The sequence below is a fragment of the Crocuta crocuta genome, unplaced genomic scaffold, assembly GCF_008692635.1.
Source record: "Crocuta crocuta isolate KB4526 unplaced genomic scaffold, BGI_CrCroc_1.0 scaffold340, whole genome shotgun sequence".
Taxonomy (NCBI): domain Eukaryota; kingdom Metazoa; phylum Chordata; class Mammalia; order Carnivora; family Hyaenidae; genus Crocuta; species Crocuta crocuta.
The window spans coordinates 4,142,986-4,157,745 of NW_027530642.1; the positions used below are offsets into that span (position 1 = coordinate 4,142,986).

The 14,760-nt window shown below is 51.0% G+C and overlaps 1 protein-coding gene across 4 annotated transcripts in view; it reads right to left on the bottom strand.

Annotated features, from left to right (window-relative positions):
* The window catches only part of ABLIM3 (actin binding LIM protein family member 3), a 110,250-nt gene that overhangs the window by 32,075 nt on the left and 63,415 nt on the right, over positions 1 to 14,760 (bottom strand). For all 4 annotated transcript variants that reach the window (XM_077769036.1, XM_077769037.1, XM_077769035.1 and 1 more), the window contains exons 7-8: positions 11,079 to 11,172; positions 3,822 to 3,909 (exon numbers count right to left, since the gene is read on the bottom strand). In XM_077769036.1, coding sequence (XP_077625162.1) covers positions 3,822 to 3,909; positions 11,079 to 11,172 — 182 coding nt within the window. The remainder of the gene's footprint in view (positions 1 to 3,821; positions 3,910 to 11,078; positions 11,173 to 14,760) is intronic.

The following is a 14,760-nucleotide window of genomic DNA, read 5'->3' on the forward strand; positions in this document are numbered from 1 at the left end:
AGAGCACACCTGCTTTCTGTGGGTGGGGTGGGTGGGCCTGCCTCAGTTTCTCCACTGCGTAATGCTTCCTCCCACTGCGGGCCTTTGCACCTGCCGTTCCCTCCGCCTCTGCCATCTTTCCTCCCCTCTTCACCCTCCCACCTCCTACTCATTTCCAAAATCGTGGCTTGAAATCTCCCTTCTTCAGCAGAGCCTCCCCTGACCTCCCAGATGAGAGCGGGAGCCTATAACACAGTCCCCTCGTTCCCAAACTTTTCCTTCTCTGCACTTATCACAGCTTGTCATTGTGTTTACGCGTCTGTTTCAGTCCGTCTCCCGTCCTGACATTACACTCCACCAACCAAGCAAGCACGCGTGCCTCATTCAGGTCCGAGCACCCAGCACATCACAGAGAACCTGGCACACAGAAGGGCCCCAGTTTGAAGGCATGAACGAGAGAAAGGGTAATTTCCCTCAGTTTATGGGTGAAGGTAAAGGCCCAGAGAAGGAAGGCACTTCTCAAGGTCACAGCCCATCAGCCGAAGTGCTGGTGCCTGAACCCAGAAGTACCGGCTCTCAGCTGACTCTCCCTACTTCCGTGCTGCCTGCAACAAGAGTTTTCTACACCCATCCAGGCAGGGTGTCCAAGGCGATCACAGGCCCGGCTCTCAGTGGGAGCAGGACCCCCTGGTGGCTGCCTCCCCCGAGACACCCACAGCCGGAGTCAGCATGACTGCAGCATTGGATGGCCTGGTCCCCCTCATTGTAGAATCACTCAGCATCCCTGAGGCAGGTCCTTGACTGCCCTGCAATTACTCCCACTCTCCCAGGAGCCACGAGGGTAGGAAGGGAGATAATTAAGGAGGAGGGTGACAGGCCCTTCTTCATCACCCAAAAATATCTCCCACCTCCTGCAGGCATCTCTGTCGGAGGTTTGATTGTGCATTCTCTCGAATGATTACAAAGCTGTTCACCTCATCACTTAACTCTTCCACATTCTGTAAAGTTCTGGCCGGAGGTGGGATTAGAAGATTCTGATACATAAGACTGTGAGTGCCGTGAGGGCAGTCAAGTTGTTGGACCTCAGTGCTACACCTCCAGTTGTTAAGGCAGCACTGGACACACAGGGGGTGCTCAATAGGTATTTGTTGGATGAATGCATGAACTAAGAGCTTTCCATGCGTCAGGAACTTACTATACCTTATGGGGACCATTACTAGCCCATTTTACAGGCTAGGTAACTGAGGATCAGTGTTAAGAGGCTTGACCAGGGTCAAGAACTTGGGAAGCAGTGGAGTCAAGGTTCAAGGCACCGAATAGGGCAAGGTCAGGATTGAGAATTCAGGCGGGGAGATAAAGATGTTGATGATTCCAGTGACGCGAACGAGAGAACAGTTTCAACGCCAGGATATGTATTCTCCAGGAAAGGGGGAGAGGAATACCACATGACAAATTTCCAAACAAAGTGCAAAGTCCAGATTTCCATGGCGGCAGGGCTCAGGAAGGTGTCATGCCATTTGCTGAGATTCAGGCAGAACGTCCCAGCACATGACCCAGGGTCCTGCTGCAGGAAGCACTCGGGGACCCAGGCATCTAGGGATCAGTACCGATGGAAGGGGGAGGTCCAGTCCCTGCAGGGACCTATGTAGCGGGCAGAGCCTGGATCCTGAGGCAAGGTGGGAAGAGCCCTAGGTGGGGCTCATAAGGCCAGTCTGTCCCTACCTTCTCTACCTGTCTCTGGGCCTCACGTTTCCCATCTACACAATGACGTTGTTACTTTACAGTCTAGAGTGACCCTGTGGGATCCTTCCATCTCCAGCCCTCACGTGACTGTACATACAAGTAAGTAGTTGTAAATTCACAGCATCCTAGAAATGGTCACCTAGTCCAATCCAACACAGGAATTCCTGCTCTGGCAGTCCCGCTAGATGGTACGAGATTCTGCTGAGTATCTCTGGGCCAGTGGTTCTCAACAGAGAACTGCTCTGCCCCGCAGGCAACACCTGGCAGTGTCTGGGATATGTTTGGATGTCCCAATGGGAAGGAGTACATTATTGGCATCTAGTGGGTAGACGCCAGGGATGCTACTAAATGCCATGCGATGCATTGGACAGTCCCCACACCAAAGACTTCTCTGGCTCGAAATGTCAGTAGTGCTAAGGTTGAGGAGTCCTACTCTAGGCAAAGGCACTCACTACAAGTGGAGGGAATTTGTGGCCGTGGGCGCAGAACACGCCTGGTAGGAAGACACACTCTCTGTAGCTCTGTCCCTGGCCTTAGTTCTGCCTTGTGGGGAAATCTGGAGGAAGAGCCCTCTGGGGCTATTCAAACATCTGGAGATGACTAATCAGCCAGCTATCCAACTAGTCAGCCAACGGTGACCACCTGTACAGCGAGGACCTGTGGGATCAACGTCAAGACCAAAAGCTCTCAGGGAGAAGGTCAAGGACTCTACTCCAAGCTGGGGAAGGCTGGGAAAGAGGGAGGGTGTTAAATTGTGGGTGGGGTGGGGGCACCTGAGGGCGTGACAGAGTCGGCAGTGACTAACCTGGGCCTAGAATGGCAGGATTTCCGAATGGGGGCATGGAAGACTAGAATGTTCCAGGAGGAAAGTAAGTAGAGCAACAACCCAGCGTACGTGTTCACTGTCCACCCCTGCCCACCTCTGAGCCTCATTTCTCCCCTCCATCTACACCCTGGCTACAGCGGCTCCTCCTGGTCTCCCATGCCTGCCATTTCTTTACCCACCTCTGTCCCCTCTGGAGGTATTTCCCAGCCCTCCCCTCTTTGCCCAGTTAACGCCCACCCATCCTTTGGATCTCAGCTCCTGGCCCTTCCTCAGGGGGCCTTCCCTGACACGCACCCCAACCGTTAAGTGCTCTCAGAGTCCCAAACATCTCCGCTTCGTAAAGCTTCTCCCTACGGACCACTATTTGTGGGATTACTAACAGCAGCCCCGCACCCAGCACTGGGCTGCAGGGCAGGGAGGCTCGGGCTGTAGTTGGAACTCGCTACAGACCATGGGGCAGAGGCCACACAGAGGTAGGGTCTCAGGAAATAGCTGTGGAATGGCCGGAGAAGCAATTGCAAGCTGGCTCTGGGCAGCTCAGATGTCGGGCTTGTTGAAGGCTAGAAATAGAAAGGCAGTTTGAGACCTCGGTGAGAGGGTCCTAAATGCTCGGCTAAAGTGTTGGTACCTAAAGTGGCGGGCAGGGAGGGACCCTGAAGACCTCCAGACAGGGCTCTGCAAAGAACACGACGATGCCCTGGGAGGATGGACTGGGCAGAGTACGGAGGACAGAGCAGAGCCTGAGGACGAATCAGAAGCCTTGAGAGGATCCAGGGGCCAGACGGCTGGGCCCCGGGAAGTGGCAGAGGGAAGCTTCTCCCTCTTTGCTTCCATTCCTTTCAGTGTATCCTGAGGGTCCCTGGGAGGACCCAGCCTGGTGTGGCGCTCTGAGCTGTGGCGGGTGGGAGAGGGAGGCGGGGCAGAGGCCATGATGCTGCCTGCCACACAGGCATCTCTCTGCGGTCCTCTGGCCTCTTGGCCTGGCTCAGCTCAACCGCCCACCCCCAGGCAGAGCTGGGGAGTCTGCTCAGAGCAATGCCAGGGCGGCAGGCCAGCTGAGCAGCGGGTGGAGGCGCACGGGGATGGGAGGCAGATTACATGTCACTTCATATTAGCCACACTGGCAACTTTGCCAAACCACCCAGAGAGGGGCGAATTAATTGCAATTTTGAGAACAAGCCAAAGCAAAGAGAACACTGAAATGAAGGAGCCCGTATCTCCTTTATAGACACGGGTGGACAGGAATGCCTTCCACAAGGTCAGGTGCGCTTACCGGTGAGGTACATCTCCTCCCCCTCGGTGAACATCTGGTGGCAGCGTACGCATCTGGCACAGGTTGGGTGGTAGTGCTTCCCTCCTGCCTATGGAAACGAAAAGAAGAAATCAGAGGTCAGGGCTGGGGCTGCTGTCCATGGGGCAGGTTGCATCTGAACATTTCCTGCACACATTAATGTTGTTGGGGGCCCTAAGGTTGGTTGGGAATCTACCCAGGGGAGTCCAGAACCATCAAAAAGCCCACCCAGGAAGCTTGGTGATTCCACACCATGGGTCCCTGAAGGCATTTCGGGGGACTTCTCTGGACACCTGCATTTCTATTCTGCCATTGGAAGCACCCTGTAGAAGCCACTGGGCCCACCTCCTCATTTCCAGATGAGGAAATAGTCTTGCTTTGAAGATATCCCAACATTTCCCCAAGAATGGGGCCCTTCCCACTAGTGGCACCTGAGTGACTTTGAGTGTGCCCGGACCTGTGATTTAATGACATTGGATCAAGGAAGAAAAAAAAAAGACCTCCTTTTCAATCTCTGTCAAGTTTTTTTTTTTTTTTAAGTTTTATTCATTAATTAATCTCTACACTCAATGTGGGTCTCGAACTCACAACCCTGAGATCAAGAACCATATACCCTTCTAACTAAGCCAGCCAGCACCCTAAATTCTTCTGGTTTCTTTAAGGACAGAGTACCAGTTTGGTGCTAGTGTGTCTTTAACATCTATCTGAAACTCACTAACCTATCTTTTTAAGAATGAGAACAGATTTGAGGCTTGGAGCCTCCAACAAACAATAGAATCTAGCTAGAGCTGTATCTTCCATTTTGTATTTTGTATTTTTATTTTTTATTTTTTTATTTTTGTTCACTGGCAATATAGTAAGTGATCCTGGTTTTTCCTGTAACATGTTGTTTTTAAAAAATTTTTTTAAATATATACTTATTATTGATAGGGCACAAGTCAGGGAGGGGCAGAGAGAGAGAGAGGGAGAGAGAGAAACTGAAAGGCTCCAGGCTCCGAGTTGTCAGCACAGAGCCCAACATGGGGCTCAAACTCACAAACCACGAGATCATGACCCGAGCTGAAGTCAGATGCTCAACCAACTGAGCCAGCCAGCTCTCCCCCCACTTTTTTTAATGTGTAGGTAAGCCAGCTTAAAGATGAATGAAAGTATTAAGGATGCATATACAAGGTCCATAGATGTGGCAAAACTTGACATTTAGGGCTCAGTGGACAAATAATAGGCACCCCAAAGGCAGGACCTGTTGGGGAGTTTCGGACCTTGACCCTCCGGACTGGTGATTGCTGCCCCTGAGTGCCTCCCCTGCCATCCCCAGCTTACCCCAGTCTGGTTTCCGTAAGCTGCCTTGACTATTCCCACTTCCCTTCCTTACAACTATTTCAAGGAAAAATGTAAATGATTTGTAACTGCAAATTCTTCTGTGGGGCAAGATCCAGCCTCAGAGAAGGTGATGCCTTCAGGTCTCACCAGAAGCCAGTAGCAGTAGAGGCTGGATTCAGGAGGACAGGTTACCCGAGCAGCACTCACTTCCATGCTGATGGTTCTGACCCGACAATCCCAGCCAAGAGGATGTGATATATAAGGGCCCTTCAGGGGCAGTCCCAGACTCTCTATATGGAGGAGATTGGCTCAGCACTGGGGTTGGAAGGGGGGTTTTGTTTTGAAGGTACACTTGACCCTTGAACAACACCGGTTTGAACGCCCCATGTACAGGTATTTTTTCCCACAAATACAGTACAGCACTGTAAATGTATTTTCTTTTCCTTATGATTTTCTTAATAACATTTTCTTCTCCCTAGCTTACTTTTCTGTAAGAATGCTGTATAAAGGGGCACCTGGGTGGCTCAGTCAGTTAAGCTTCTGACTTTGGCTCAGGTTATGATCTCACAGTTCGTGGGTTCGAGCCACGCATCAGGCTCTGTGCTGTCACACAGAGCCTGCTACAGATCCTCTGGCCCTCTCTCTCCCTGCCCCTCCCCATCCATGTTTTTTTCCCTCTCTCTCTCTCAAAAATAAATAAATAAACTTAAAAAAATAAGAACACTGTATATAATACATATGCCTCACAAAATACATGTTAATCTATGTTTATGTTATTGGTTAGGACTTCCATCAACAGTAAGCTGTTAGTAGTTAAGTTTTGGGGGAGTCAAAGTGATACACAGATTTTCAACTATGTGGGGGTCAGTGCCCCTAACCCCCGTGTTGTTCAAGAGTCAACTACCTGTATATTTTGCATACTAGTACAGGATTAAATTCTGCTTGAGTGAAATTCATGGGGGACTGTTAAAGCCCCACCCCCCTCCCTAAGCTACCACTTGACTGGATGTCAATGGGTTCCTTACAATTCAAAATTTCTAATTGAATAATTCTAAAGGCTTATTTCTGAATCTTTTTGGGGGGTGGTGGATGGGTGGGCATGGACTTGCCTAGACCGGCAATTCTTGACTTATTCTTGAAACTTAGCAAGAACGACGAAAGGGCAGATTTTTCAAAAAGGAGAAGAAATCTCCGATGTTCCTGTTTCGGTCTGGTGTGTGGGGCTTCCCACTGCTGATAAAATGCCCTTGTCGTCATCGAAGCAAACTGTGTTCAAACTCTGGAAGGAGCCTGCTATTTTCCCAGGCTGAGATGTCGTGGGACTGATGTTCTCCCACCGTGACAAGGATAATCGGTTTAATTAGTAGCCTCTTCCTACTTTGTGTCTCTTGATCATTTCAATTATAGACCTGTTTTCCAGGGAGGCAACAGCACCTCGGCAAACCCGAGGCTTGGCGTCTTCCTAAATGTCATGCCCCATCACCCTGCTCCGGCTGAGAGAGGCTGTGCCGCATCTCGGCAACAACTGGGAAGCAAGTTGGGTAGGGAGGCTGCCAGGGCACCAGCATAAGGGAAACCAAGTCAGCGCGGGAAGATGGGTGGGACACTCTCTGTCAACACACCGAAATCAAGAAGATAGTGGACACAAATGGGGCAAGTCGGGCAGGACTGAGAACCACAAGGTTAGGAATGGCAGTACCAGGACACCACGTCTGTCATTCTCCTTGGAGGGGACAGAGACTAGGAAGGAAAGGGGTTGCAGGGTGGCCTAGGGAGGGAATGGGAAAGGGGGAGTGGGATTTAATTAAGTGCCTACTGTGTACCAGCAAATGCACTGGGCCCTGTGGTGGGCAACTGTTATTTTTGCCTGGCCAACATCCTTCCCCCTTCTTCCAGAAACATCTTGGGGGTCATGTGAATAAGCCTTTCCTGGTGGAACTACTCATTCCCCCCATCAGTCCAAGTAGTGAAGTAGGGCAGACGCCACCAACAGGTGTGTTCCAACTCTATGGTCCTAGTTATTGGTTTGGAGATGGGCCTGAGATGGTCCAATGAGAGAGCCAGTCCTGGGCGGGGCTATGAGAAAAGAGACTCTCTCCTCCCCCTGGGGATGCTGTCTGATGGGATGTAAGCCTGGGGCCACTGGTGTCCAACTTCCCTGTCATGAAGGAGAGCCTTCTGGAGAATAAAGCCCACGCAGGATAAAGTGGAGCCAAGATGGTGGGATACTCCAAATGCTTTTGTTTGAGCGCTGGATCCAGCTGTACCTGAAGCAAAACCTACTCCTGGGCTTTTTATTATGGGAGTTGATAAATTTCCTTCCTGGTCTGAGCTATTTGACTGTAATTTCTGCACTTGCAACCAAAAAAGTCCTCACTAACTGTAAAGATACTCCTGTATGGGTCCTTCACTCTCACATGATGACCACACTCATAAAACTTCAGACACTAGCATCGGATGCCACAGGCAGCCCCTCCCCCACTTCAGATGTGAATCTCAAGTCCCATGTTGTCACTTGTGCTTCTGACGGCCTGGTTATAAATCAGGGTTCCCAGGACCCCCAACTTGAGCTCAATAATTCACGAGAATAGCTCACAACTCAGGGAAACACTTACATTTACTGGTTTATTACACAAGGAGATGACAAAGGATAGACATGAACACCCAGGTGGAAGAGGTTCGTAAGACCAGGTGTGTGGGGGGAGGAGAGGAGGTTCCATGCCCCTCCCAGTGCACCACTCTCCCAGAACCTCCTCGTGTTCAGCAACCCAGAAATTCTCCAAACCCTGCACTTTGGGGGTTTTTATGGGGGCTGCATCACAAAGGCACGATCCATCATTACTTTCCAGCCACTCTCCCTCCGGCTTCTGAAGGATGGGAGGTGGGGCTGAAAGTTCCAAACTTCTCAGGGCAAGATGTTTCTGGTGATCAGCCCCCATCCTGAAGCTCTCCAGGAGCTGGGAACCAGGGACAGAGAGCAGTATATATATTTGCTATTATTTCACACTAACATTTCCATCAGGAGTTAAATAACGGTAGTATTTGCCGTGATAAAGACTCTAAGTCTCAGAGAAAGCGACTTGCGTCAGGTTTCATGGCTGGAAGTAGTAACGTTGGAATCCAAGTCTGTTTCACTCCTATCACGTATTTCATGACATCACATGACATCAAAGACCACTGAGTGGCAGGGAGCTGTGGCCACATGTGTGGGATATAGGGGTCCGGGATCCTAGATTTTAGCTCCGGCTCTACCGGAAACACTGTGTATGACCTTGCAATTGCATCACACATCTTGGCACTCACTTTTCTCATCTGTAAAATGAGGACGGCTAACTAGTTGATAGCTAAAAGTCTCCTCCAGCTCTAAGAAAAAAAATCAATACATCCACGATGCTAATGGAGCCTCATACAAATGGAATCAATTGAAACCCGGTTACAACAGCAGCCTGAGAGGAGGCTCCGGTGATGCTCAATGAAGCAGCACAAGGGAGAAGCCAGCCATCCGCAGACAGTGTTAGAGCAGCTTGGAAATACTGGGCTGAGTTCCCATCTGCAGCCCTGTGTGTGACTGAAGAAGTGTCTTCTTTCTCGAAAGAAAAAGTCTGCTTTTATGACCGGCCATCCCACTGACCCTTTACCCAGCTACAATGCAGATGCTTCTCTCCTATAACCCAGCAGACCTCAAACTGTCCTGAAGGTCACTTTTCCCCACACTCCACAGCTTTTCTCAGCCCACAGAGTCCTCAGCTGCTCTGCAGAATCTGACCAACACTGGCCAATCTCAACATCCTTTCTGAAGCTCTTTCTTCTTGTGGCCCAGGCCCCATTCTCCCCCCACACCCCTGACTGCTCTCCCTCCTTCTCTGACAGCTCAGGTCCCTTGTGCCTTGTAAGTGGTCACCCCANCTCCCTCTTCCTCCTTCCTTCCCTCTCTCCCTCTCCCCCTTCCTTCTCTTCCTCTCTCTTGCTCTCTCTCCCTCTCTCTCAGTCCCAATGACTCCCCTGGTGCTGACTATTATTCAAATCCTAGCCTTTTTGAGAGTATTCCCCCCACGCAGCGAAGCCCGCTGGAACTTTGCTCCTGAGCTCTGCTCCACATTTCTGACTGCTTTCTTCAAGCCTTCCTGGAATTTCAATCACAACCTGTCCCAAATGGAACTTGCCGTGTTTCTGCCCAGATGAGCTTCTTTCCCTGCCACACCCTCCCATCCCCCCATCTTCCATATCCCCCCATTCCGCAGATGACAGCTCCAGACTTCCTCTCATCCAGGCTTGACGCCTCGGTACAACTTTTGGCATCTCTTTCCTCAATTCTCATGCCTACAAGTTGCCCCGCAGCAAAGCTATGGGAATTCGCCTTCCATCATGCTGGAGACAAGTGGTGCCCCTTCTTGGGTCCTTCCCGTCATGTCATGCCCCCCCCACCCCACTCTTGCTTCTATTTCTTTCCCCCAAATGTAGCCCATGTCCATTATGCCATCCCTCCCTAAAGAGCAGCTCTAAGTGGGTCGCTCATGCTCAATCTTTGCATAAGTCCTATCGCCCAGTGAATCCCATATAAATGCCTCGCCCCGGTATTAGGGCCTCAGAAGCCCGGGCCGACACCCTAGCTGTGCTCCTGTGTCTTGCTTTATCTTCCGCATTGCACTCCTACTGCTCCCTGGAAAGGTTTAAGAGTTGATCAGCTCTGTGCCTTTATCTTATTCTCTCTGACTCCCTACAATCTCTTAAAAACATAATCTTACTGTGTTGGTCCTTGGTTTAAAACTCCCCAGTACCTTTCCATTGCACTTACTCTCAAATCCAGACTCCTAAATGGCCACAAAGCCCTCTATGATATGTCCTGTGTGATAGGCTCCATCCTCCCCAGCCCCATTGTACGTAATCCAGCCACACTGGCCTTTTCCTCTGTTCCCTGAACGGGGCAAGCTCTATTTTTCCCCTAGCGGCTCACAAGACAGCCTCCTTCTCATCCTTGGGGCTCAGCTTCAATGCGTCTCTTTGGGTCCTGCTTTCCTGGTTGCTACCTTCTTTCCTGCGGAGACCAGATGGGAGCGCAGAATCCTTCTCAACACAGTGCTGACTGCAGGTAACACTGACCAACTGGCCAGCTTGGTCAGAATCAACGATTCTGCTCGGAAGAGCTGACCCGGTCTGCCATCCCCGAACCACTGTCAGAAGGGAAAAACTGAGGCCTGGAGAGGCAAAGAGACTCACCCCAAACCTGAGCACGAGTTAGCAGTTGAGTCAATATCAGAACCCAGTTGTTCCTAGTCTTATGCCATTGTTTTTCCTATGCACCAAACCCTTTCCTGTTTTTAATTCTTCGAGGTGAGTGGTCCCAAACCAAGGAAGACTGCTTTCTGGGCCCAAAGAGGGTGGGAGGCAGGCCAGGAAGGCCAGCAGATAGGAGTTTGAGCAGGGGCTCTGCCACAGGCTGCCTGTTACTGGCAGGGCTATAGCTGTGCATCAGAAGCAGGGGAGAGCTGTTGCCATGGTGATGGGCCAACCAAAGCAGAGCTCAGGGAGCAAGCTACTAGGCAAGCTGGTTCTTAACTCAGCACATTACCAAACGCTTAAAAATTTAAAACTGGCTTCTATCCTTCAGCAGGGTTGGGAAGAAAACCATCATTGCCTCTCCCCAGGAATCTATCTGGGTCTGAGTCCAGAGAAGCTGCTGATATTCCCAGCATAGCATTTTTTGAACCAGGAATAATTTTTGTCTAGCTTCTCATTTTGGGAGTGCCCAGAGAGGCAAAGTTATCTGCTCAAGTCATGCAGCAAGCTCAGCTGGGGTAGAGGCAGTGGTGGCAGGGGTCGGTGGGGGGGAGGCTATGAAGAAGGGGTCCTCAGAGACAACTTTTGGGAGTCACAGGCATCCTACACAAACACTTTCACGGTTCCTTGAACCCCACTCACCTCCAAGACCCTGCCGCTGATGTATCGGTCACAAGTCTCGCATTTAATTCCAAACTGGGAGTGGTAATCAGATTCGCAGTACGGAACACCGTCCCTGCAAGAGGAAATCCACACAGGGAGAGGAAGTTGGGGGGGAGAATCCAAGGCAGACCCAGGAGGAGGTCAGACCCACCCTGCAGCCGATGGGGACTGGGCCAAGATTAGACACTCGGGGAGCTTGTTAAAAATGCAGCCTCCCCGGCCACCCCCCAGATCTCTGGGATCAGAGAACCCCTGGAAGGGGGGCCTGGGAATCTGCATCCTGGCAGACTTCCGAGTGTACCGGGGAACCATGGTCCGGGCTGCTGGTCACGGGTGCCACTTTTGTGTTCTCCTTCCACCCCTCTTCCCCACAAGACCTCCAGACCCCCTTTCTCCTCTTTATCCCGAAGGGCTGTTTTAAAAAATTATTGTGAAAATGCACTAAGTTTTATTTTATTCAGAATAGGTAATAGTTGCATTTGGCGCATCATAAAGGCATAAAGGGGAAAGGTTCAAAGGCTTCACCCTCCTCTCAGCCCCTTCCAGGAGGTAATCAATGTGGTCAATTTTTGTGTACAGCCTTAAAGACTCCTCTTCCAATAAAAAAGTTTTACCTGTAGCGTAAGAGTCATCTGACTGTGCTCCAGGGTGAGGAGATAATAGGAGCCTACCCTAAGCACTTCCCATGCGTTTCGTTTTTGCCCGGAGCTTATAACTTATCAGGCAGTAATCGGATTTTTGTTAATGATTCTTATACTACCTCCTACTACTAAAAGCCCCTGGTTTATTTCTGGGTGTGTGCCGGGCCCTGCAAAGGTGTTCCACATAGATTATTTCATTTAATCCGTCCAGCCGCCCTATGAAGTCGGAGCTTTCAGTCTCCCTATTGTGTTGATGAGACAACTCAGTAACTCCACTCAGATGATCTAAAGCTGGGCCCAAAGCCGGGCGGTCTGGTTTCTTGCCCAGGTGGTCATGAGGACTGAAGGACACGGGTCTGGTGTGTGTGGCTCGGCTGAGGGTCGGCCTATAGGGGGCACACGGCAAATTGCAGCTAGAGGGACCCCCACGACAGTGGAGAGGGGTCTTCAAGAGGACGCTGCGTCTATGGACCCGATCTGATGACACGGCCCTGTAGTGCTAATGAATCCACCAGGAGAGAGGGCCATTTACCCCACTTCTGGGAGTAACGGAACTGGCTCATGCAGAGAAACCTGAAGGACAGGCCAGTCACTACTTCCTCTCCAAGTTGTCGCCACGTTGGGATTGCTGTGACCCCACCCAGGGCAGCAGAGAGTCCGTGTTCCCCTGAAGGAGAAGGAGCAGTGAGGACTCAGGCCCAGAAAAGGCCAGAGGTCAGGCTGCAGTTCGTGGGCCCACGAGACAAGCCTCCTCTCACCCCGGCCGACCTTTCCACACTCCGTGGGTGTGGTAGGTGACCCCGCAGGGAGATAAAGTCATGTGTCAGCAGGCGGGTACAGTGAGCTGGCAAAATTTGGGTATTAATGCCAACCCCACCTCCTTTGGACCCATGGGTTGGGAGGGCTCAGGGAATTTGAAATATGCACGATTCTCAAAAGAGGCAGATGGTAAAATTAATGTTTACTAGACACTTATTATGTACAAAGCACGGATATCTGAGCTTTCACGTGGCCCCATGAGGTAGGCCTTCTTATCTCTGTTTTTATAAGCGAGGAAACTGGGACTTGGAGAAGTTAAGTCTCTTGCCAAGGTCATGCAGGCTGGGCTTCTAACCAGGGCATCAATGCAGAGCCAAGGCCTCTAAGCACCCGGCACTCTGCCAGCAGACAAATGACGAGCAGGCTGTGCAGGCCCAAGGCGTGTCGGGCAGTCAGGGCCGGGCCTCCTTGAGAGGTGCTCTGGGAAAAGCCGACACCTCTAAAGAATTCTGACTTGGGTTCACAGACTCAAGGACTCCTGGCTGGCGACTCACTAAGGGCACTTCTTACTTGGCAGGCACAGAGGCAGATGCCAAACTCCTACTAGCATGGCATTCGAAGCTCTTGGGGATGTGACCTCGGCTCACCTTGGCAGCCTTGGACCCTGCATCACCTGTGCACGCGTCTGAGCTCCGGCAAACAAGATGGACGTGAAAGGCACCACCCTGCCCTTGCCCATGCCGGGCATTCTGCCTCCAAGCTTTCCTTCTTTGCATTTTCGAATCTTACCCTTGTTTGCAAGGTCTGGCTCAAATAGCGCTATCTTCCACGAAGCTCTCACAGACTCCAGATTTCACTCCCTGCTAGTTTGAAGCGATCGCTTTTTTCTCTGAGTAGTTACAGCTTTCACTTGGGCCTCTGGCAGAAAGTGCTGTCTGGTAGCATCTATGCTCCCTTTTGCCCACAATGTTGCCTGGGTTTTCCTTTGGGGGCCACCCCTTCCCGGACGCAACTACTGTGGGTCATGGAGGGCTGCTCTCTGGCTGTAAGGTTCATATCCTCCTGGCCAGCGAATCCTCAGGAATGGGTGGGTGACCCAAGGGTGGCTAAATCAGAGGCAATCGTGGATGTTCGCTGGATTCCTTGGGAAGGAGGCCTCTTTCTGTCTGCCAGCCTGGCCAAGCTGGTGGGATGAAAGCCTAGAGTTGCTGGTGATCACCTTTGCTGCCCTTTGGGGAGGGCCTGGTTGAGAATAAATCCAACCCAGGGGGACGTGGAGCTGGGAGAGCGGTGGGGGAAAGAGAGAGGGGGAGGGGGGCACTGCTAAAGCGCCAATGACATCTTTAAGTCCCGGGATTCAGCCATGCCGGAAGTCGGTATGCCTCTGGCCTTCCCTTTTCTGAGTCAACAAACTCTCGTTTTTGTTGAGTTCAAATTAAAACTCTCGTTTTAAATGAGTTTGAATCAGGTTTTCTGTCCCTTATGATCTTAAAGAACAAAACTCTTGAGCGCCCTATCACATAACCACTGATGCCATAATTCTTTATGTATCTAGTTTCTCTCCCTTATTAGACTATCACTCTCCTGACAGCAAAAGCCGTATGCGCCACAACTTTACATGCTCACTATGTCCTTCCTAGCAGTGGGCCACAGCGGCACCTCAGAAGTGTCTGGGTCATAGAGAACCCAAGCTGTCAGGGCCTGTGGCCATGATTTCTTTTGTAGGTACTTGAGTATGTAAACGCGGTCCCTAGGGTCCAGCGGCCAGGGGACTGGTGCCGCACTCCGCTGGCACTGGGGGTCGGGCCCTCTTTCCTGATAGCTTTGTGCCTCCACTGTATCTCATATCAATTAAATTCACCCAACAACTGTATCACTGGCCAGGGCTCGGGCGCTGGGCTCAAAAGGCAGCAGTGGATAAAAACAAAGTCCCTGCCTTGGTGAGGACAGCCGCTAAACATAATCATGGAGCAAGTTACTTCCTTCCCCAAGCCTCAGTTTTCACAGCTTTTAAAATGGGGACGGACGCCCCCTGGGGGTAGTTGTGGGATTTAATGTGATAATCCGTACACTGCCATTAGTGTGTCCTTTGTACTTAGGAAGAACTCAGTAAGTGGTAGCTAGTATGAGTTATCATTATTAAAGAGTTGACATGGATAGATACGTAACTGCAAACGGCGTTAGCCTATGTGGAAGGACACAAACAGGGCACGGGACGGTATGAAACCACCTCTGGAGAGTGGATGTGGGACTCAAGACAG